The 24,051-nt window shown below is 54.9% G+C and overlaps 1 protein-coding gene across 1 annotated transcript; it reads right to left on the bottom strand.

Moving 5' to 3' along the window:
• Positions 1 to 14,603: 14,603 nt before the first annotated feature.
• LOC140109496 (ER membrane protein complex subunit 3-like) lies at positions 14,604 to 20,319 on the bottom strand (the record flags this gene model as incomplete). The annotated part of the gene is made up of 4 exons (XM_072132020.1): positions 14,604 to 14,941; positions 19,832 to 19,914; positions 19,993 to 20,072; positions 20,138 to 20,319. Coding segments are annotated over 4 exons (474 nt in total), but the record flags the coding sequence as incomplete, so codon positions are not given.
• Between the last annotated feature and the right edge of the window lie 3,732 nt (positions 20,320 to 24,051).

The following is a 24,051-nucleotide window of genomic DNA, read 5'->3' as shown; positions in this document are numbered from 1 at the left end:
CTGCTACAAAGGCCCAACAAAGGTACCTGGCTCTGAAGAAAGTCCTCAAAAGATTGTCTGATCTCCGCTTCTTCCAGGAGAGACGAATTGAGCTTCCAGTAGCCTCTTCCCATCCGGGGGGTCTCTGTAACATTCAGAGAAAACAAAATTAAACAGTGATCGGAGAACTCCACCTCAACAACAGAAACTGGTGAAGAAATGGCTTCCTCCTTTACATAAAACCTGTCTATTCTAGACCTGCAGCTACCCCTATAATAGGTGAACCCCGCGTGGCCTGGGGTGTGCCGGATGTGGACATCCACCAGGCGAGCCTCACTAGCTATGCTATTAAGAGCGACGCTATCATAAGTCAGCGTGTCTCTGGAACCTCCCCTATCCTGGGACCTCGTGACAGCATTGAAGTCCCCTCCAAAGACCACCTGCCGACTTGTAAAAAGGTAGGGCTTGATCCTCATAAAGAGACACTTCCTGTACCACTTGGACTGGGGACCCTAGATGTTAATTAGGCGAAGTTCTTGTCCCTTCATGAGGACATCCAGGATCAGACACCTCCCCATTTCTAACTCAATAACTCGTCGGCATTCTACCGGTGCGGTAAAAAGGACCGCCACTCCGCTATACGGCTCGGCCGCAAGAGACCAATAGGAAGGCCCGTGTCTTCATTCCCTCTTAGCTTTAAACACGGCCGCCAAATCTGGCAGCCTGGTCTCCTGCAAAAATAAAATGTCGGCTTCAACACGGCCGAGAAAATCAAAGGCCGCAAATCTGGCCGCATCAGACTTAATGCTGGCGACATTAATGGATGCCAGCGTCAACGGAGTGGGTGCCGCCATCATGAGTGATTGAGTTAGACAGCTTTCTTTTTACCCATCTTACCACCACCCTCGGGAAATGAACACCCCCTTTTTAGACATATTGTGGTGTCCATCTCCCGCACCTCTGATGCTTCAGGGGCAGATCCAGGACCTGCCCCCTCATCCTCGTCTCCAGACTCTGGGCCAGTCTCCCCTCCTGAGGACCCTGACTCCCCAGGGGGAGACTCGGCACCCCCTGCAGGCTCTGCCACCTCTGGCCCTTCGCCCTCAGCCCCTCCATCGGCAGGAGAGGCTCCATCCAGGGCCAGGAATCGATTTGAAAGTTCGACCAGCGGGGGGTCGGTTGCACCTTCCTTGGGTACCTTTGTCAGGGTGGGAGAAGATCTTACACCTCCCTTCTTTTTACCCTTTTTCTTCTTTTTGGCGCCACGCTTACGCTTTTCCTCTAGCCACGCCCTATTATCCTCGTCCATACTCTCATAATGGGAGGAGTCTGAGGACGTGGCACCTTCCTCTCTCTCGATCCTCCTGACCTCCTCATCCAGTACATCATCCCCTGGGGCCTCAGCGACAGGTGTGGTCTCCAGGATAGCGCCAGAGGTTGTCCTAGCAGCCCGAGACTCCCCCCGCTCTCTCTCCTGTTGACGCTTCTCTAGACGCCTTAGCTGGGCAGGCGTCTTTTTCCTGTCTTTCTTCCCTGGCCCCTCCATTCCTCCACCTCTGCTAGTCCCCTCCCCAGCAGATTCAGCCTCATGGCTTTCATCCGCTGAGGCTGAGCCTGCATTAGCGAAGGAAAGAGGACAACGACTGTACGGGTGACCGAGGTCACCACACAGGTTACACCTAATCTGCCCTGTACAGGATGCAGCGAGATGGCCGACACCCCGCTGAAATGTGTGGGGTCACCGCACCTGTGACACAGCTTAGGCTGCCCCCGGTAGAAGATCAGGATCCGATCCCTCCCCAGGAAGGCTGATGAAGGGATGTGGGCGACTGAGTTACCTGAACGCCTCAACTTCACCATGAAGGTCCAGGCCCCTGACCAGATACCATACTCGTCACGATTTTTCTCGGGTAATCCTAGCACCTCTCCATAACGATTCATCCAGGTCATGATGTCAAAGCAAGATAGTGATTTGTTACGGGTAAGAACGGTCACTTTCTTGAGTTCGCTCTGGCGGGACACTGCTTGCACAGCAATGTCCCGCCACTCGGGCTCGTTGTATCTCAGCTCATAGTTGGACCAGAAGAGCTCAAGCCCCTCCGGCCGAACAAAGCTGACATCAAACTCAGATGTACCATAGGGATGGATCAAGGCAAAGATGTCAGCTGCCTTGAAATCCATCTTCAGCAGCAGCTCAACTACCCGTGCCCGAGGGGGACACACATCACTGCCACGCCACCGAAGACGGACCACATTCCTACGGTTAGCACCCGGCCCGGTTGTCGGGAGCGACCATGATGTCTCCCTGCCTTTTTGCTCTCGGAAGGCAGACAGGCCGTGCCTCTCTATCCAAAACGACAAATCAACCTCCTGCCCCGCTACATTGATCGTCCTTTCTCCCTTCTGTAAGGCCTGCAGGAGGCGCCGTTGCAAAAAGCCGTCCCCTGAGCCCAGAGACGAGGATGATGGAACCCTACTTCCCCCAGCAGCGACACTGGCATAGCTCTTAACGGGGGCCGCCACTGGGGGAACAACCGGACCAACCCCTGCACCCACCACATTAACACTACCCACCTGCATGTTACACTCAGCCGCGCCACTCACACCACCAGTCACTCCATCACCCACCCCCAAAGCTGGAAAAGATTCTCCACCACTCACACCATTCACATTATCCACCACAACATTACTGACACCACTCACACTGGCTGGACCAGCAACAACATCAGGTGACATGACCACCTCCGCATCTTCAGGCACAAGGGACGGGGATCCCCCCGCAGCGCATCGCCCAGAGGGGACCACAACTCTTGTCACACTTGTGCCCTCCGCATCATCGGTAGCAGATGTTATTTTACTTCTCCTGGGGCTTGGTAACAATCGCCGCTGCTCTTTAGCCGGTGTGAGGCGCCGCTGATCTTCAATTTCCACAGAATTCAAATTATCCCCAACACCAACACAGAATAACACTTTTTGTCTGGGAGGTCCGGAGCCCTCAGCCTCAGCGACCCCTCCACACTGCCGCCGCCCCTCAACTAAGTGATCAGCGGCAACAGCATGAAGAGGCGCCGAGGCACCGGAAGCTGCCACCAGTGCTGGGCTATCCCCCCCTCCCACCAGGGGACGCACCACAGCACTGGATTTTGATGTTATCGCCACTGCCGAGCCGCCCTGACTGTCCGGCCTTGCGGCCGATGCCTCCCCTGCTCCCCCACTGTTACCACAAACAGAGACGGAGCCCATCGCCACATCAGATGTCACACCTGTAATCTCCCTGCACCTTTGCACCGGGTCCACAGCAGAACTCGGGGGGGTTTGGGTAGCAGGGCTTGCACAGTGAGCTGACCCTGCGCTTTGCCCGGGGGGGTGTACAGGGAGGGGGGTAAATATGAATCTCACCTCTTCTTGCTGCTTTGGCCTGGTCTTCTTACTCTTCCTCCGGCTGCTCCCCCCAGCGGCTTCCTCTGGGAGTTCGTCACCAAAAGAAAAGTTCTCCATGCGCACTGGGGACTCGAGCAGCCGGATCTCTGCCATGAGCGCCCCTCCCTGGCTGCCGGTGTCACTGTCCTCCCCCGAGCGAGGTGTTACTGCTGGCTGTCCTGCAGGGGGCCCACTACACGAGGCCTGCTGATCTTCCTGCAGGCCGCCAGGTGGGAACTGCTGCTCGTCATCATCATCCTCCTCCTCCACCTGGCTGGCAGGCTGCAACCCCTTCAGGGTGCGTTCACACGTTGCAGTTAAAACTGCATCGCAATCAGCTTTAAGGTGGTATTAGGTGCAGTTTTGTCAATTGAACAGGTGAAAGACATGAACTGAATGGGTGAATTTGATTTTGAAGGGGAAACCTGCTCCACAAATGTCATTCACTCATTCAGTTCATGTCTTTCACCTGTTCAATTGACAAAACTGCACCTAATAGAACCTTAAAGCTGATTGCGATGCAGTTTTAACTGCAACGTGTGACTGCACCCTCAGCCTTTGCTCTCTGTTATCAGCCATCTGAGCAAATCGGTCATCATTAATCAGTTTTTCCTGAAACGGCCCACTATTCTCACAAATAAAGGTCTTTCTTTTTATCAGCTTATCAATCTCAGCTTTTAGGTGATTAATTTCTCCTTTAACCTCCATTTTTCGCTTCTTTGGCGCTGAGTTCGCCCTGGCGCGGGCACATCGCAGCTCCCCCCGGAGCCTCCTGATGGTCTTAGTCGCCTGTTCAGACTCACAGAGGTGGCTCTGGACCCGGGAGGCATAGGTGGACAAAGACTCCCGGGGCCCCTGCACCGCCCAGCCTCCCCCCGCATGGTCAGCCTTACCTCTGTGAGCACTCCGCTTCATGGCTCCAGCCCCGGAAGGACCGCTCTCACCCGCACCATCATGGACATCCAGCTTCTGGGTTTGCCTCTTTACACTGGACCCAGGGGGAGCAGGAGCAGTATTACTACGACTCCTGGTGGAACGTCTCACCCCTGAGTCCTCCATAGCGCTGGCCGGTAGCTGGCTACCCCTGCCCCCCGCCGGCCTGGCCCGGGAAGCAGGAGCCTGGGGCTTGCCGCTCTGGCTCATGCCTGGAAACCCACCCCCTCCCTGGGAAGGGAGAGAGCAGGCCCCAGGTGGAGGTGGATTATTCCTGGAGCTCAGAGCAGCAGCAGCACACAGCCTCTCACAGCAACAGACAGCTAACGAGCAACACCAGAGATGCACTCACTATCTGCTGCTGGGGCAGTCACTGTGTACATACATGACATTACTTATCCTGTACTGATCCTGAGTTACATCCTGTATTATACCCCAGAGCTGCACTCACTATTCTGCTGCTGGTGCAGTCACTGTGTACATACATGACATTACTTATCCTGTACTGATCCTGAGTTACATCCTGTATTATACCCCAGAGCTGCACTCACTATTCTGCTGCTGGTGCAGTCACTGTACATACATGACATTACTTATCCTGTACTGATCCTGAGTTACATCCTGTATTATACCCCAGAGCTGCACTCACTATTCTGCTGCTGGTGCAGTCACTGTGTACATACATGACATTACTTATCCTGTACTGATCCTGAGTTACATCCTGTATTATACTCCAGAGCTGCACTCACTATTCTGCTGCTGGTGCAGTCACTGTGTACATACATGACATTACTTATCCTGTACTGATCCTGAGTTACATCCTGTATTACACCCCAGAGCTGCACTCACTATTCTGCTGCTGGTGCAATCACTGTGTACATACATGACATTACTTATCCTGTACTGATCCTGAGTTATATCCTGTATTATACTCCAGAGCTGCACTCACTATTCTGCTGCTGGTGCAGTCACTGTGTACATACATGACATTACTTATCCTGTACTGATCCTGAGTTACATCCTGTATTATACCCCAGAGCTGCACTCACTATTCTGCTGCTGGTGCAGTCACTGTGTACATACATGACATTACTTATCCTGTACTGATCCTGAGTTACATCCTGTATCATACCCCAGAGCTGCACTCACTATTCTGCTGCTGGTGCAGTCACTGTGTACATACATGACATTACTTATCCTGTACTGATCCTGAGTTACATCCTGTATTATACCCCAGAGCTGCACTCACTATTCTGCTGCTGGTGCAGTCACTGTGTACATACATGACATTACTTATCCTGTACTGATCCTGAGTTACATCCTGTATTATACCCCAGAGCTGCACTCACTATTCTGCTGCTGGTGCAGTCACTGTGTACATACATGACATTACTTATCCTGTACTGATCCTGAGTTACATCCTGTATTATACCCCAGAGCTGCACTCACTATTCTGCTGCTGGTGCAGTCACTGTGTACATACATGACATTACTTATCCTGTACTGATCCTGAGTTACATCCTGTATTATACCCCAGAGCTCCACTCACTATTCTGCTGCTGGTGCAGTCACTGTGTACATACATGACATTACTTCTCCTGTACTGATCCTGAGTTACATCCTGTATTATACACCAGAGCTGCACTCACTATTCTGCTGCTGGTGCAGTCACTGTGTACATACATGACATTACTTATCCTGTACTGATCCTGAGTTACATCCTGTATTACACCCCAGAGCTGCACTCACTATCTGCTGCTGGGGCAGTCACTGTGTACATACATGACATTACTTATCCTGTACTGATCCTGAGTTACATCCTGTATTATACTCCAGAGCTGCACTCACTATTCTGCTGCAGGTGCAGTCACTGTGTACATACATGACATTACTTATCCTGTACTGATCCTGAGTTACATCCTGTATTATACCCCAGAGCTGCACTCACTATTCTGCTGCTGGTGCAGTCACTGTGTACATACATGACATTACTTATCCTGTACTGATCCTGAGTTACATCCTGTATCATACCCCAGAGCTGCACTCACTATTCTGCTGCTGGTGCAGTCACTGTGTACATACATGACATTACTTATCCTGTACTGATCCTGAGTTACATCCTGTATTATACCCCAGAGCTGCACTCACTATTCTGCTGCTGGTGCAGTCACTGTGTACATACATGACATTACTTATCCTGTACTGATCCTGAGTTACATCCTGTATTATACTCCAGAGCTGCACTCACTATTCTGCTGCTGGTGCAGTCACTGTGTACATACATGACATTACTTATCCTGTACTGATCCTGAGTTACATCCTGTATTATACCCCAGAGCTGCACTCACTATTCTGCTGCTGGTGCAGTCACTGTGTACATACATGACATTACTTATCCTGTACTGATCCTGAGTTACATCCTGTATTATACTCCAGAGCTGCACTCACTATTCTGCTGCTGGTGCAGTCACTGTGTACATACATGACATTACTTATCCTGTACTGATCCTGAGTTACATCCTGTATTATACTCCAGAGCTGCACTCACTATTCTGCTGCTGGTGCAGTCACTGTGTATATACATGACATTACTTATCCTGTACTGATCCTGAGTTACATCCTGTATTATACTCCAGAGCTGCACTCACTATTCTGCTGCTGGTGCAGTCACTGTACATACATGACATTACTTATCCTGTACTGATCCTGAGTTACATCCTGTATTATACCCCAGAGCTGCACTCACTATTCTGCTGCTGGTGCAGTCACTGTGTACATACATGACATTACTTATCCTGTACTGATCCTGAGTTACATCCTGTATTATACCCCAGAGCTGCACTCACTATTCTGCTGCTGGTGCAGTCACTGTGTACATACATGACATTACTTATCCTGTACTGATCCTGAGTTACATCCTGTATTATATCCCAGAGCTGCACTCACTATTCTGCTGCTGGTGCAGTCACTGTGTACATACATGACATTACTTATCCTGTACTGATCCTGAGTTACATCCTGTATTATACCCCAGAGCTGCACTCACTATTCTGCTGCTGGTGCAGTCACTGTGTACATACATGACATTACTTATCCTGTACTGATCCTGAGTTACATCCTGTATTATACCCCAGAGCTGCACTCACTATTCTGCTGGTGCAGTCACTGTGTACATACATGACATTACTTATCCTGTACTGATCCTGAGTTACATCCTGTATTATACTCCAGAGCTGCACTCACTATTCTGCTGCTGGTGCAGTCACTGTGTACATACATGACATTACTTATCCTGTACTGATCCTGAGTTACATCCTGTATTACACCCCAGAGCTGCACTCACTATTCTGCTGCTGGTGCAATCACTGTGTACATACATGACATTACTTATCCTGTACTGATCCTGAGTTATATCCTGTATTATACTCCAGAGCTGCACTCACTATTCTGCTGCTGGTGCAGTCACTGTGTACATACATGACATTACTTATCCTGTACTGATCCTGAGTTACATCCTGTATTATACCCCAGAGCTGCACTCACTATTCTGCTGCTGGTGCAGTCACTGTGTACATACATGACATTACTTATCCTGTACTGATCCTGAGTTACATCCTGTATCATACCCCAGAGCTGCACTCACTATTCTGCTGCTGGTGCAGTCACTGTGTACATACATGACATTACTTATCCTGTACTGATCCTGAGTTACATCCTGTATTATACCCCAGAGCTGCACTCACTATTCTGCTGCTGGTGCAGTCACTGTGTACATACATGACATTACTTATCCTGTACTGATCCTGAGTTACATCCTGTATTATACCCCAGAGCTGCACTCACTATTCTGCTGCTGGTGCAGTCACTGTGTACATACATGACATTACTTATCCTGTACTGATCCTGAGTTACATCCTGTATTATACCCCAGAGCTGCACTCACTATTCTGCTGCTGGTGCAGTCACTGTGTACATACATGACATTACTTATCCTGTACTGATCCTGAGTTACATCCTGTATTATACCCCAGAGCTCCACTCACTATTCTGCTGCTGGTGCAGTCACTGTGTACATACATGACATTACTTCTCCTGTACTGATCCTGAGTTACATCCTGTATTATACACCAGAGCTGCACTCACTATTCTGCTGCTGGTGCAGTCACTGTGTACATACATGACATTACTTATCCTGTACTGATCCTGAGTTACATCCTGTATTACACCCCAGAGCTGCACTCACTATCTGCTGCTGGGGCAGTCACTGTGTACATACATGACATTACTTATCCTGTACTGATCCTGAGTTACATCCTGTATTATACTCCAGAGCTGCACTCACTATTCTGCTGCAGGTGCAGTCACTGTGTACATACATGACATTACTTATCCTGTACTGATCCTGAGTTACATCCTGTATTATACCCCAGAGCTGCACTCACTATTCTGCTGCTGGTGCAGTCACTGTGTACATACATGACATTACTTATCCTGTACTGATCCTGAGTTACATCCTGTATCATACCCCAGAGCTGCACTCACTATTCTGCTGCTGGTGCAGTCACTGTGTACATACATGACATTACTTATCCTGTACTGATCCTGAGTTACATCCTGTATTATACCCCAGAGCTGCACTCACTATTCTGCTGCTGGTGCAGTCACTGTGTACATACATGACATTACTTATCCTGTACTGATCCTGAGTTACATCCTGTATTATACTCCAGAGCTGCACTCACTATTCTGCTGCTGGTGCAGTCACTGTGTACATACATGACATTACTTATCCTGTACTGATCCTGAGTTACATCCTGTATTATACCCCAGAGCTGCACTCACTATTCTGCTGCTGGTGCAGTCACTGTGTACATACATGACATTACTTATCCTGTACTGATCCTGAGTTACATCCTGTATTATACTCCAGAGCTGCACTCACTATTCTGCTGCTGGTGCAGTCACTGTGTACATACATGACATTACTTATCCTGTACTGATCCTGAGTTACATCCTGTATTATACTCCAGAGCTGCACTCACTATTCTGCTGCTGGTGCAGTCACTGTGTATATACATGACATTACTTATCCTGTACTGATCCTGAGTTACATCCTGTATTATACTCCAGAGCTGCACTCACTATTCTGCTGCTGGTGCAGTCACTGTGTACATACATGACATTACTTATCCTGTACTGATCCTGAGTTACATCCTGTATTACACCCCAGAGCTGCACTCACTATTCTGCTGCTGGTGCAATCACTGTGTACATACATGACATTACTTATCCTGTACTGATCCTGAGTTATATCCTGTATTATACTCCAGAGCTGCACTCACTATTCTGCTGCTGGTGCAGTCACTGTGTACATACATGACATTACTTATCCTGTACTGATCCTGAGTTACATCCTGTATTATACCCCAGAGCTGCACTCACTATTCTGCTGCTGGTGCAGTCACTGTGTACATACATGACATTACTTATCCTGTACTGATCCTGAGTTACATCCTGTATCATACCCCAGAGCTGCACTCACTATTCTGCTGCTGGTGCAGTCACTGTGTACATACATGACATTACTTATCCTGTACTGATCCTGAGTTACATCCTGTATTATACCCCAGAGCTGCACTCACTATTCTGCTGCTGGTGCAGTCACTGTGTACATACATGACATTACTTATCCTGTACTGATCCTGAGTTACATCCTGTATTATACCCCAGAGCTGCACTCACTATTCTGCTGCTGGTGCAGTCACTGTGTACATACATGACATTACTTATCCTGTACTGATCCTGAGTTACATCCTGTATTATACCCCAGAGCTGCACTCACTATTCTGCTGCTGGTGCAGTCACTGTGTACATACATGACATTACTTCTCCTGTACTGATCCTGAGTTACATCCTGTATTATACACCAGAGCTGCACTCACTATTCTGCTGCTGGTGCAGTCACTGTGTACATACATGACATTACTTATCCTGTACTGATCCTGAGTTACATCCTGTATTACACCCCAGAGCTGCACTCACTATCTGCTGCTGGGGCAGTCACTGTGTACATACATGACATTACTTATCCTGTACTGATCCTGAGTTACATCCTGTATTATACTCCAGAGCTGCACTCACTATTCTGCTGCAGGTGCAGTCACTGTGTACATACATGACATTACTTATCCTGTACTGATCCTGAGTTACATCCTGTATTATACCCCAGAGCTGCACTCACTATTCTGCTGCTGGTGCAGTCACTGTGTACATACATGACATTACTTATCCTGTACTGATCCTGAGTTACATCCTGTATCATACCCCAGAGCTGCACTCACTATTCTGCTGCTGGTGCAGTCACTGTGTACATACATGACATTACTTATCCTGTACTGATCCTGAGTTACATCCTGTATTATACCCCAGAGCTGCACTCACTATTCTGCTGCTGGTGCAGTCACTGTGTACATACATGACATTACTTATCCTGTACTGATCCTGAGTTACATCCTGTATTATACTCCAGAGCTGCACTCACTATTCTGCTGCTGGTGCAGTCACTGTGTACATACATGACATTACTTATCCTGTACTGATCCTGAGTTACATCCTGTATTATACCCCAGAGCTGCACTCACTATTCTGCTGCTGGTGCAGTCACTGTGTACATACATGACATTACTTATCCTGTACTGATCCTGAGTTACATCCTGTATTATACTCCAGAGCTGCACTCACTATTCTGCTGCTGGTGCAGTCACTGTGTACATACATGACATTACTTATCCTGTACTGATCCTGAGTTACATCCTGTATTATACTCCAGAGCTGCACTCACTATTCTGCTGCTGGTGCAGTCACTGTGTATATACATGACATTACTTATCCTGTACTGATCCTGAGTTACATCCTGTATTATACTCCAGAGCTGCACTCACTATTCTGCTGCTGGTGCAGTCACTGTACATACATGACATTACTTATCCTGTACTGATCCTGAGTTACATCCTGTATCATACCCCAGAGCTGCACTCACTATTCTGCTGCTGGTGCAGTCACTGTGTACATACATGACATTACTTATCCTGTACTGATCCTGAGTTACATCCTGTATTATACCCCAGAGCTGCACTCACTATTCTGCTGCTGGTGCAGTCACTGTGTACATACATGACATTACTTATCCTGTACTGATCCTGAGTTACATCCTGTATTATACCCCAGAGCTGCACTCACTATTCTGCTGCTGGTGCAGTCACTGTGTACATACATGACATTACTTATCCTGTACTGATCCTGAGTTACATCCTGTATTATATCCCAGAGCTGCACTCACTATTCTGCTGCTGGTGCAGTCACTGTGTACATACATGACATTACTTATCCTGTACTGATCCTGAGTTACATCCTGTATTATACCCCAGAGCTGCACTCACTATTCTGCTGCTGGTGCAGTCACTGTGTACATACATGACATTACTTATCCTGTACTGATCCTGAGTTACATCCTGTATTATACCCCAGAGCTGCACTCACTATTCTGCTGCTGGTGCAGTCACTGTGTACATACATGACATTACTTATCCTGTACTGATCCTGAGTTACATCCTGTATTATATCCCAGAGCTGCACTCACTATTCTGCTGCTGGTGCAGTCACTGTGTACATACATGACATTACTTATCCTGTACTGATCCTGAGTTACATCCTGTATTATACCCCAGAGCTGCACTCACTATTCTGCTGCTGGTGCAGTCACTGTGTACATACATGACATTACTTATCCTGTACTGATCCTGAGTTACATCCTGTATTATACCCCAGAGCTGCACTCACTATTCTGCTGGTGCAGTCACTGTGTACATACATGACATTACTTATCCTGTACTGATCCTGAGTTACATCCTGTATTATACTCCAGAGCTGCACTCACTATTCTGCTGCTGGTGCAGTCACTGTGTACATACATGACATTACTTATCCTGTACTGATCCTGAGTTACATCCTGTATTATACTCCAGAGCTGCACTAACTATACTGCTGCTGGTGCAGTCACTGTGTACATACATGACATTACTTATCCTGTACTGATCCTGAGTTACATCCTGTATTATACCCCAGAGCTGCACTCACTATTCTGCTGCTGGTGCAATCACTGTGTACATACATGACATTACTTATCCTGTACTGATCCTGAGTTATATCCTGTATTATACTCCAGAGCTGCACTCACTATTCTGCTGCTGGTGCAGTCACTGTGTACATACATGACATTACTTATCCTGTACTGATCCTGAGTTACATCCTGTATTATACCCCAGAGCTGCACTCACTATTCTGCTGCTGGTGCAGTCACTGTGTACATACATGACATTACTTATCCTGTACTGATCCTGAGTTACATCCTGTATTATACCCCAGAGCTGCACTCACTATTCTGCTGCTGGTGCAGTCACTGTGTACATACATGACATTACTTATCCTGTACTGATCCTGAGTTACATCCTGTATTATATCCCAGAGCTGCACTCACTATTCTGCTGCTGGTGCAGTCACTGTGTACATACATGACATTACTTATCCTGTACTGATCCTGAGTTACATCCTGTATTATACCCCAGAGCTGCACTCACTATTCTGCTGGTGCAGTCACTGTGTACATACATGACATTACTTATCCTGTACTGATCCTGAGTTACATCCTGTATTATACTCCAGAGCTGCACTCACTATTCTGCTGCTGGTGCAGTCACTGTGTACATACATGACATTACTTATCCTGTACTGATCCTGAGTTACATCCTGTATTATACCCCAGAGCTGCACTAACTATACTGCTGCTGGTGCAGTCACTGTGTACATACATGACATTACTTATCCTGTACTGATCCTGAGTTACATCCTGTATTATACTCCAGAGCTGTACTCACTATTCTGCTGCTGATGCAGTCACTGTGTACATACATGACATTACTTATCCTGTACTGATCCTGAGTTACATCCTGTATTATACTCCAGAGCTGCACTCACTATTCTGCTGCTGGTGCAGTCACTGTGTACATACATGACATTACTTATCCTGTACTGATCCTGAGTTACATCCTGTATTATACCCCAGAGCTGCACTCACTATTCTGCTGCTGGTGCAGTCACTGTGTACATACATGACATTACTTATCCTGTACTGATCCTGAGTTACATCCTGTATTATACTCCAGAGCTGCACTCACTATTCTGCTGCTGGTGCAGTCACTGTGTACATACATGACATTACTTATCCTGTACTGATCCTGAGTTACATCCTGTATTATACCCCAGAGCTGCACTCACTATTCTGCTGCTGCTGCAGTCACTGTGTACATACATGACATTACTTATCCTGTACTGATCCTGAGTTACATCCTGTATTATACCCCAGAGCTGCACTCACTATTCTGCTGCTGGTGCAGTCACTGTGTACATACATGACATTACTTATCCTGTACTGATCCTGAGTTACATCCTGTATTATACTCCAGAGCTGCACTCACTATTCTGCTGCTGGTGCAGTCACTGTGTACATACATGGCATTACTTATCCTGTACTGATCCTGAGTTACATCCTGTATTATACTCCAGAGCTGCACTCACTATTCTGCTGCTGGTGCAGTCACTGTACATACATGACATTACTTATCCTGTACTGATCCTGAGTTACATCCTGTATTATACCCCAGAGCTGCACTCACTATTCTGCTGCTGGTGCAGTCACTGTGTACATACATGACATTACTTATCCTGTACTGATCCTGAGTTACATCCTGTATTATACCCCAGAGCTGCACTCACTATTCTGCTGCTGGTGCAGTCACTGTGTACATACATGACATTACTTATCCTGTACTGATCCTGAGTTACATCCTGTATTATACCCCAGAGCTGCACTCACTATTCTGCTGCTGGTGCAGTCACTGTGTACATACATGACATTACTTATCCTGTACTGATCCTGAGTTACATCCTGTATTATACCCCAGAGCTGCACTCACTATTCTGCTGCTGGTGCAGTCACTGTGTACATACATGACATTACTTATCCTGTACTGATCCCGAGTTACATCCTGTATTATACCCCAGAGCTGCACTCACTATTGCTCATGTTCGTGACTAGTGAGGATAGGGAGGACGGTTGGAGTTGTAGTTAGATCCGTTGCTGTATGGAGCTGGTGGAAGCCCCCCCTGCACACGTGTCCCCTGTGGATGACCCCCAGTTGTGATGACATCAGACACTAATTATAAAACATTTAATAAGGTTAAAGCGATAAATAATTTAACAAAAACAACAACAAGAACTAATTGATGGAGCGAGTGGTGGTCCCAGGGATCAGGCAGTGGTCCGGCAGGGAGACCCCGCAGCACGCCTGGGGATCTGGAGCCACCTGTAAACAGAAGTGGACTAAAGGACTACAACCACCATCCTCCTCTGCCCGTATCATGCTCAGAAGATGGAGGTTTGCAGCTCCCTCTTGAACATCCCCTCGAAGTTCAGATCCGTCCCCATGAGATCTTCCTCCAGGTCGTCCAGCGCCCACTGGTGGTCAGTGAGCTCCAGGGCCTCCCACTCCGTCTGATGACAGAGAGCATAATGCAAGGGGGTGCATAAGGGGAGGGGGGGAGCATTAGGGGAGGGGGGTGCAGGGGGAGCATTAGGGGAGGGGGGGTGCAGGGGGAGCATTAGGGGAGGGGGGTGCAGGGGGAGCATTAGGGGAGGGGGGGTGCAGGGGGAGCATTAGGGGAGGGGGGGTGCAGGGGGAGCATTAGGGGAGGGGGGTGCAGGGGGAGCATTAGGGGAGGGGGGTGCAGGGGGAGCATAAGGGGAGGGGGGGAGCATTAGGAGAGGGGGGTGCAGGGGAAGCATTAGGAGAGGGGGGTGCAGGGGGAGCATTAGGAGAGGGGGGTGCAGGGGGAGCATTAGGGGAGGGGGGTGCAGGGGGAGCATTAGGGGAGGGGGGTGCAGGGGGAGCATTAGGGGAGGGGGGTGCAGGGGAAGCATTAGGAGAGGGGGGTGCAGGGGGAGCATTAGGAGAGGGGGGTGCAGGGGGAGCATTAGGGGAGGGGGGTGCAGGGGGAGCATTAGGGGAGGGGGTGCAGGGGGAGCATTAGGAGAGGGGGGTGCAGGGGGAGCATTAGGGGAGGGGGGTGCAGGGGGAGCATTAGGGGAGGGGGTGCAGGGGGAGCATTAGGAGAGGGGGGTGCAGGGGGAGCATTAGGAGAGGGGGGTGCAGGGGGAGCATTAGGGGAGGGGGGTGCAGGGGGAGCATTAGGGGAGGGGGGTGCAGGGGGAGCATTAGGAGAGGGGGGTGCAGGGGGAGCATTAGGAGAGGGGGGTGCAGGGGGAGCATTAGGAGAGGGGGGTGCAGGGGGAGCATTAGGGGAGGGGGGTGCAGGGGGAGCATTAGGGGAGGGGGGTGCAGGGGGAGCATTAGGGGAGGGGGTGCAGGGGGAGCATTAGGAGAGGGGGGTGCAGGGGGAGCATTAGGAGAGGGGGGTGCAGGGGGAGCATTAGGAGAGGGGGGAGCAGGGGGAGCATTAGGAGAGGGGGGTGCAGGGGGAGCATTAGGGGAGGGGGGTGCAGGGGGAGCATTAGGGGAGGGGGTGCAGGGGGAGCATTAGGAGAGGGGGGTGCAGGGGGAGCATTAGGGGAGGGGGGTGCAGGGGGAGCATTAGGGGAGGGGGTGCAGGGGGAGCATTAGGAGAGGGGGGTGCAGGGGGAGCATTAGGAGAGGGGGGTGCAGGGGGAGCATTAGGAGAGGGGGGTGCAGGGGGAGCATTAGGAGAGGGGGGTGCAGGGGGAGCATTAGGGGAGGGGGGTGCAGGGGGAGCATTAGGGGAGGGGGTGCAGGGGGAGCATTAGGAGAGGGGGGTGCAGGGGGAGCATTAGGAGAGGGGGGTGCAGGGGGAGCATTAGGGGAGGGGGGTGCAGGGGGAGCATTAGGAGAGGGGGGTGCAGGGGGAGCATTAGGGGAGGGGGGTGCAGGGGGAGCATTAGGAGAGGGGGGTGCAGGGGGAGCATTAGGAGAGGGGGGTGCAGGGGGAGCATTAGGAGAGGGGGGTGCAGGGGGAGCATTAGGGGAGGGGGGTGCAGGGGGAGCATTAGGAGAGGGGGGTGCAGGGGGAGCATTAGGGGAGGGGGGGTGCAGGGGGAGCATTAGGGGAGGGGGGGTGCAGGGGGAGCATTAGGGGAGGGGGGTGCAGGGGGAGCATTAGGGGAGGGGGTGCAGGGGGAGCATTAGGGGAGGGGGGGTGCAGGGGGAGCATTAGGGGAGGGGGTGCAGGGGGAGCATTAGGGGAGGGGGGGTGCAGGGGGAGCATTAGGGGAGGGGGGAGCATTAGGGGAGGGGGGTGCATTAGGGGAGGGGGGTGCAGGGGGAGCATTAGGGGAGGGGGGTGCAGGGGGAGCATTAGGGGAGGGGGGGTGCAGGGGGAGCATTAGGGGAGGGGGGGTGCAGGGGGAGCATTAGGGGAGGGGGTGCAGGGGGAGCATTAGGGGAGGGGGGGTGCAGGGGGAGCATTAGGGGAGGGGGGAGCATTAGGGGAGGGGGGTGCATTAGGGGAGGGGGGTGCAGGGGGAGCATTAGGGGAGGGGGGTGCAGGGGAAGCATTAGGGGAGGGGGGGTGCAGGGGGAGCATTAGGGGAGGGGGGTGCAGGGGGAGCATTAGGGGAGGTGGTGCAGGGGGAGCATTAGGGGAGGGGGGGTGCAGGGGGAGCATTAGGGGAGGGGGGGTGCAGGGGGAGCATTAGGGGAGGGGGGTGCATTAGGGGAGGGGGGTGCAGGGGGAGCATTAGGGGAGGGGGGTGCAGGGGGAGCATTAGGGGAGGGGGGTGCAGGGGGAGCATTAGGGGAGGGGGGGTGCAGGGGGAGCATTAGGGGAGGGGGGGTGCAGGGGGAGCATTAGGGGAGGGGGGGTGCAGGGGGAGCATTAGGGGAGGGGGGTGCATTAGGGGAGGGGGGTGCATTAGGGGAGGGGGGTGCATTAGGGGAGGGGGGTGCATTAGGGGAGGGGGGTGCATTAGGGGAGGGGGGTGCAGGGGGAGCATTAGGGGAGGGGGGTGCAGGGGGAGCATTAGGGGAGGGGGGTGCAGGGGAAGCATTAGGGGAGGGGGGTGCAGGGGGAGCATTAGGGGAAGGGGGTGCAGGGGGAGCATTAGGAGAGGGGGGTGCAGGGGGAGCATTAGGGGAGGGGGGTGCAGGGGGAGCATTAGGGGAGGGGGGTGCAGGGGGAGCATTAGGGGAGGGGGGTGCAGGGGGAGCATTAGGGGAGGGGGGTGCAGGGGGAGCATTAGGGGAGGGGGGTGCAGGGGGAGCATTAGGGGAGGGGGGTGCAGGGGGAGCATTAGGGGAGGGGGGTGCAGGGGGAGCATTAGGGGAGGGGGGTGCAGGGGGAGCATTAGGGGAGGGGGGTGCAGGGGGAGCATTAGGGGAGGGGGGTGCAGGGGGAGCATTAGGGGAGGGGGGTGCGGGGGAGCATTAGGGGAGGGGGGTGCGGGGGAGCATTAGGGGAGGGGGGTGCAGGGGGAGCATTAGGGGAGGGGGGTGCAGGGGGAGCATTAGGGGAGGGGGGTGCAGGGGGAGCATTAGGGGAGGGGGGTGCAGGGGGAGCATTAGGGGAGGGGGGTGCAGGGGGAGCATTAGGGGAGGGGGGTGCAGGGGGAGCATTAGGGGAGGGGGGTGCAGGGGGAGCATTAGGGGAGGGGGGTGCAGGGGGAGCATTAGGGGAGGGGGGTGCAGGGGGAGCATTAGGGGAGGGGGGTGCAGGGGGAGCATTAGGGGAGGGGGGTGCAGGGGGAGCATTAGGGGAGGGGGGTGCAGGGGGAGCATTAGGGGAGGGGGGTGCAGGGGGAGCATTAGGGGAGGGGGGTGCAGGGGGAGCATTAGGGGAGGGGGGTGCAGGGGGAGCATTAGGGGAGGGGGGTGCAGGGGGAGCATTAGGGGAGGGGGGTGCGGGGGAGCATTAGGGGAGGGGGGTGCGGGGGAGCATTAGGGGAGGGGGGTGCAGGGGGAGCATTAGGGGAGGGGGGTGCAGGGGGAGCATTAGGGGAGGGGGGTGCAGGGGGAGCATTAGGGGAGGGGGGTGCAGGGGGAGCATTAGGGGAGGGGGGTGCAGGGGGAGCATTAGGGGAGGGGGGTGCAGGGGGAGCATTAGGGGAGGGGGGTGCAGGGGGAGCATTAGGGGAGGGGGGTGCAGGGGGAGCATTAGGGGAGGGGGGTGCAGGGGGAGCATTAGGGGAGGGGGGTGCAGGGGGAGCATTAGGGGAGGGGGGTGCAGGGGGAGCATTAGGGGAGGGGGGTGCAGGGGGAGCATTAGGGGAGGGGGGTGCAGGGGGAGCATTAGGGGAGGGGGGTGCAGGGGGAGCATTAGGGGAGGGGGGTGCAGGGGGAGCATTAGGGGAGGGGGTGCAGGGGGAGCATTAGGGGAGGGGGGGTGCAGGGGGAGCATTAGGGGAGGGGGGTGCAGGGGGAGCATTAGGGGAGGGGGGTGCAGGGGGAGCATTAGGGGAGGGGGGTGCAGGGGGAGCATTAGGGGAGGGGGGTGCAGGGGGAGCATTAGGGGAGGGGGGTGCAGGGGGAGCATTAGGGGAGGGGGGTGCAGGGGGAGCATTAGGGGAGGGGGGTGCAGGGGGAGCATTAGGGGAGGGGGGTGCAGGGGGAGCATTAGGGGAGGGGGGTGCAGGGGGAGCATTAGGGGAGGGGGGTGCAGGGGGAGCATTAGGGGAGGGGGGTGCGGGGGAGCATTAGGGGAGGGGGGTGCAGGGGGAGCATTAGGGGAGGGGGGTGCAGGGGGAGCATTAGGGGAGGGGGGTGCAGGGGGAGCATTAGGGGAGGGGGGTGCAGGGGGAGCATTAGGGGAGGGGGGTGCAGGGGGAGCATTAGGGGAGGGGGGTGCGGGGGAGCATTAGGGGAGGGGGGTGCAGGGGGAGCATTAGGGGAGGGGGGTGCAGGGGGAGCATTAGGGGAGGGGGGTGCAGGGGGAGCATTAGGGGAGGGGGGTGCAGGGGGAGCATTAGGGGAGGGGGGTGCAGGGGGAGCATTAGGGGAGGGGGGTGCAGGGGGAGCATTAGGGGAGGGGGGTGCAGGGGGAGCATTAGGGGAGGGGGGTGCAGGGGGAGCATTAGGGGAGGGGGGTGCAGGGGGAGCATTAGGGGAGGGGGGTGCAGGGGGAGCATTAGGGGAGGGGGGTGCAGGGGGAGCATTAGGGGAGGGGGGTGCAGGGGGAGCATTAGGGGAGGGGGGTGCAGGGGGAGCATTAGGGGAGGGGGGTGCAGGGGGAGCATTAGGGGAGGGGGGTGCAGGGGGAGCATTAGGGGAGGGGGTGCAGGGGGAGCATTAGGGGAGGGGGGTGCAGGGGGAGCATTAGGGGAGGGGGGTGCAGGGGGAGCATTAGGGGAGGGGGGTGCAGGGGGAGCATTAGGGGAGGGGGGTGCAGGGGGAGCATTAGGGGAGGGGGGTGCACTCACCTTGAAGGCCTTGTTGGTGTCCGCGGGCATAGCCATGGCCGCTCCGGTCATCTGCTCCTGCATGACGCGTGACTGGTCTGCAGCTGAGGAGACACACAGGTAAGTACTGGCAGCCGAGGCGCCTCCGCCTGGTCAGACAGGGTACTGCAGGGGCCTCTTACCATTGTCCTGCCCCAGGATCAGGGAGTAGATGCTCCTCAGACCAAACACATTGAGGAAATACCAGGAAGCAGAGCTGACCCTGCGGAGAGAAGCGGATGAGCGGCCATGATGAGCGGGGGAGGGGAGGGGGGAGGAGTCACTTACCAGGAGGCGTCCAGGGACAGCAGCTCAATCCCCTGCTGCAACATCGGCTTGAAGCGCAGAGTCAGCGGGAAGGGAACCTTAGCTACAAGACACAACGCACCAATCACAGGGGAGCGAGGGCTGCCGGGACCAGATACCAACCAATCACAGGGGAGCGAGGGCTGCCGGGACCAGATACCAACCAATCACAGGGGAGCGAGGGCTGCCGGGACCAGACACCAACCAATCACAGGAGAGCGAGGGCTGCCGGGACCAGACACCAACCAATCACAGGATAGCGAGGGCTGCCGGGACCAACCAATCACAGGAGAGCGAGGGCTGCCGGGACCAGACACCAACCAATCACAGGAGAGCGAGGGCTGCCGGGACCAACCAATCCCAGGGGAGCGAGGGCTCCCGGGACCAACCAATCACAGGGGAGCGAGGGCTGCCGGGACCAGACACCAACCAATCACAGGAGAGCGAGGGCTGCCGGGACCAGACACCAACCAATCACAGGATAGCGAGGGCTGCCGGGACCAACCAATCACAGGAGAGCGAGGGCTGCCGGGACCAGACACCAACCAATCACAGGATAGCGAGGGCTGCCGGGACCAGACACCAACCAATCACAGGATAGCGAGGGCTGCCGGGACCAACCAATCACAGGGGAGCGAGGGCTGCCGGGACCAACCAATCACAGGGGAGCGAGGGCTGCCGGGACCAGATACCAACCAATCACAGGGGAGCGAGGGCTGCCGGGACCAGATACCAACCAATCACAGGGGAGCGAGGGCTGCCGGGACCAACCAATCACAGGGGAGCGAGGGCTGCCGGGACCAACCAATCACAGGGGAGCGAGGGCTGCCGGGACCAGACACCAACCAATCACAGGAGAGCGAGGGCTGCCGGGACCAGACACCAACCAATCACAGGAGAGCGAGGGCTGCCGGGACCAGACACCAACCAATCACAGGATAGCGAGGGCTGCCGGGACCAACCAATCACAGGAGAGCGAGGGCTGCCGGGACCAGACACCAACCAATCACAGGAGAGCGAGGGCTGCCGGGACCAGACACCAACCAATCACAGGATAGCGAGGGCTGCCGGGACCAACCAATCACAGGAGAGCGAGGGCTGCCGGGACCAGACACCAACCAATCACAGGAGAGCGAGGGCTGCCGGGACCAACCAATCCCAGGGGAGCGAGGGCTCCCGGGACCAACCAATCACAGGAGAGCGAGGGCTGCTGGGACCAGACACCAACCAATCCCAGGAGAGCGAGGGCTGCCGGGACCAATCACAGGAGAGCGAGGGCTGCTGGGATCAGACACCAACCAATCCCAGGAGAGCGAGGGCTGCCGGGACCAGACACCAACCAATCCCAGGATAGCGAGGGCTGCCGGGACCAACCAATCACAGGAGAGCGAGGGCTGCCGGGACCAGACACCAACCAATCACAGGAGAGCGAGGGCTGCCGGGACCAACCAATCCCAGGAGAGCGAGGGCTGCCGGGACCAGACACCAACCAATCACAGGAGAGCGAGGGCTGCCGGGACCAGACACCAACCAATCACAGGGGAGCGAGGGCTGCCGGGACCAGACACCAACCAATCCCAGGAGAGCGGGAGCTGCCAGGACCAGACACCAACCAATCCCAGGGGAGCGAGGGCTGCCGGGACCAACCAATCACAGGAGAGCGAGGGCTGCCGGGACCAGACACCAACCTATCACAGGGGAGCGAGGGCTGCCAGGACCAACCAATCCCAGGGGAGCGAGGGCTGCCGGGACCAGACACCAACCAATCCCAGGGGAGCGAGGGCTGCCGGGACCACACACCAACCAATCCCAGGAGAGCGAGGGCTGCCGGGACCAGACACCAACCAATCCCAGGGGAGCGAGGGCTGCCGGGACCAGACACCAACCAATCCCAGGAGAGCGAGGGCTGCCGGGACCACACACCAACCAATCACAGGAGATCGAGGGCTGCCGGGACCACACACCAACCAATCACAGGAGATCGAGGGCTGCCGGGACCAGACACCAACCAATCACAGGGGAGCGAGGGCTGCCGGGACCAACCAATCACAGGAAAGCGAGGGCTGCCGGGACCAGACACCAACCAATCACAGGAAAACGAGGGTTGCCGGGACCACACACCAACCAATCACAGGAGAGCGAGGGCTGCCGGGACCAGACACCAACCAATCACAGGGGAGCGAGGGCTGCCGGGACCAGACACCAACCAATCACAGGAGAGCGAGGGCTGCCGGGACCAGACACCAACCAATCACAGGAGAGCGAAGGCTGCCGGGACCAGACACCAACCAATCACAGGAGAGCGAGGGCTGCCGGGACCAGACACCAACCAATCACAGGAGAGCGAGGGCTGCCGGGACCAGACACCAACCAATCACAGGATAGCGAGGGCTGCCGGGACCACACACCAACCAATCCCAGGGGAGCGAGGGCTGCCGGGACCACACACCAACCAATCACAGGGGAGCGAGGGCTGCCGGGACCACACACCAACCAATCACAGGGGAGCGAGGGCTGCCGGGACCAGACACCAACCAATCCCAGGAGAGTAAGGGCTGCCGGGACCAGACACCAACCAATCACAGGAGAGCGAGGGCTGCCGGGACCAACCAATCCCAGGGGAGCGAGGGCTGCCGGGACCAACCAATCCCAGGGGAGCGAGGGCTGCCGGGACCAGACACCAACCAATCACAGGGAAGCGAGAGCTGCCGGGACCACACACCAACCAATCACAGGGGAGCGAGGGCTGCCAGGACCAACCAATCACAGGAAAGCGAGGGCTGCCGGGACCAGACACCAACCAATCACAGGAAAGCGAGGGTTGCCGGGACCACACACCAACCAATCACAGGAGAGCGAGGGCTGCCGGGACCAGACACCAACCAATCACAGGGGAGCGAGGGCTGCCGGGACCAGACACCAACCAATCACAGGAGAGCGAGGGCTGCCAGGACCAGACACCAACCAATCACAGAAGAGCGAGGGCTGCCGGGACCAGACACCAACCAATCACAGGAGAGCGAGGGCTGCCGGGACCACACACCAACCAATCCCAGGGGAGCGAGGGCTGCCGGGACCACACACCAACCAATCCCAGGGGGGCGAGGGCTGCCGGGACCAGACACCAACCAATCACAGGAGAGCGAAGGCTGCCGGGACCAGACACCAACCAATCACAGGAGAGCGAGGGCTGCCGGGACCAGACACCAACCAATCACAGGAGAGCGAGGGCTGCCGGGACCAGACACCAACCAATCACAGGATAGCGAGGGCTGCCGGGACCACACACCAACCAATCCCAGGGGAGCGAGGGCTGCCGGGACCACACACCAACCAATCACAGGGGAGCGAGGGCTGCCGGGACCACACACCAACCAATCACAGGGGAGCGAGGGCTGCCGGGACCAGACACCAACCAATCCCAGGAGAGTAAGGGCTGCCGGGACCAGACACCAACCAATCACAGGAGAGCGAGGGCTGCCGGGACCAACCAATCCCAGGGGAGCGAGGGCTGCCGGGACCAACCAATCCCAGGGGAGCGAGGGCTGCCGGGACCAGACACCAACCAATCACAGGGAAGCGAGAGCTGCCGGGACCACACACCAACCAATCACAGGGGAGCGAGGGCTGCCAGGACCAACCAATCACAGGAAAGCGAGGGCTGCCGGGACCAGACACCAACCAATCACAGGAAAGCGAGGGTTGCCGGGACCACACACCAACCAATCACAGGAGAGCGAGGGCTGCCGGGACCAGACACCAACCAATCACAGGGGAGCGAGGGCTGCCGGGACCCAGACACCAACCAATCACAGGAGAGCGAGGGCTGCCAGGACCAGACACCAACCAATCACAGAAGAGCGAGGGCTGCCGGGACCAGACACCAACCAATCACA

Source organism: Engystomops pustulosus, unplaced genomic scaffold (genome assembly GCF_040894005.1).
Source record: "Engystomops pustulosus unplaced genomic scaffold, aEngPut4.maternal MAT_SCAFFOLD_206, whole genome shotgun sequence".
Classification (NCBI taxonomy): domain Eukaryota; kingdom Metazoa; phylum Chordata; class Amphibia; order Anura; family Leptodactylidae; genus Engystomops; species Engystomops pustulosus.
Note: the sequence above shows the minus strand (reverse complement) of the source record. Positions and strands in the feature narration are given on the sequence as shown.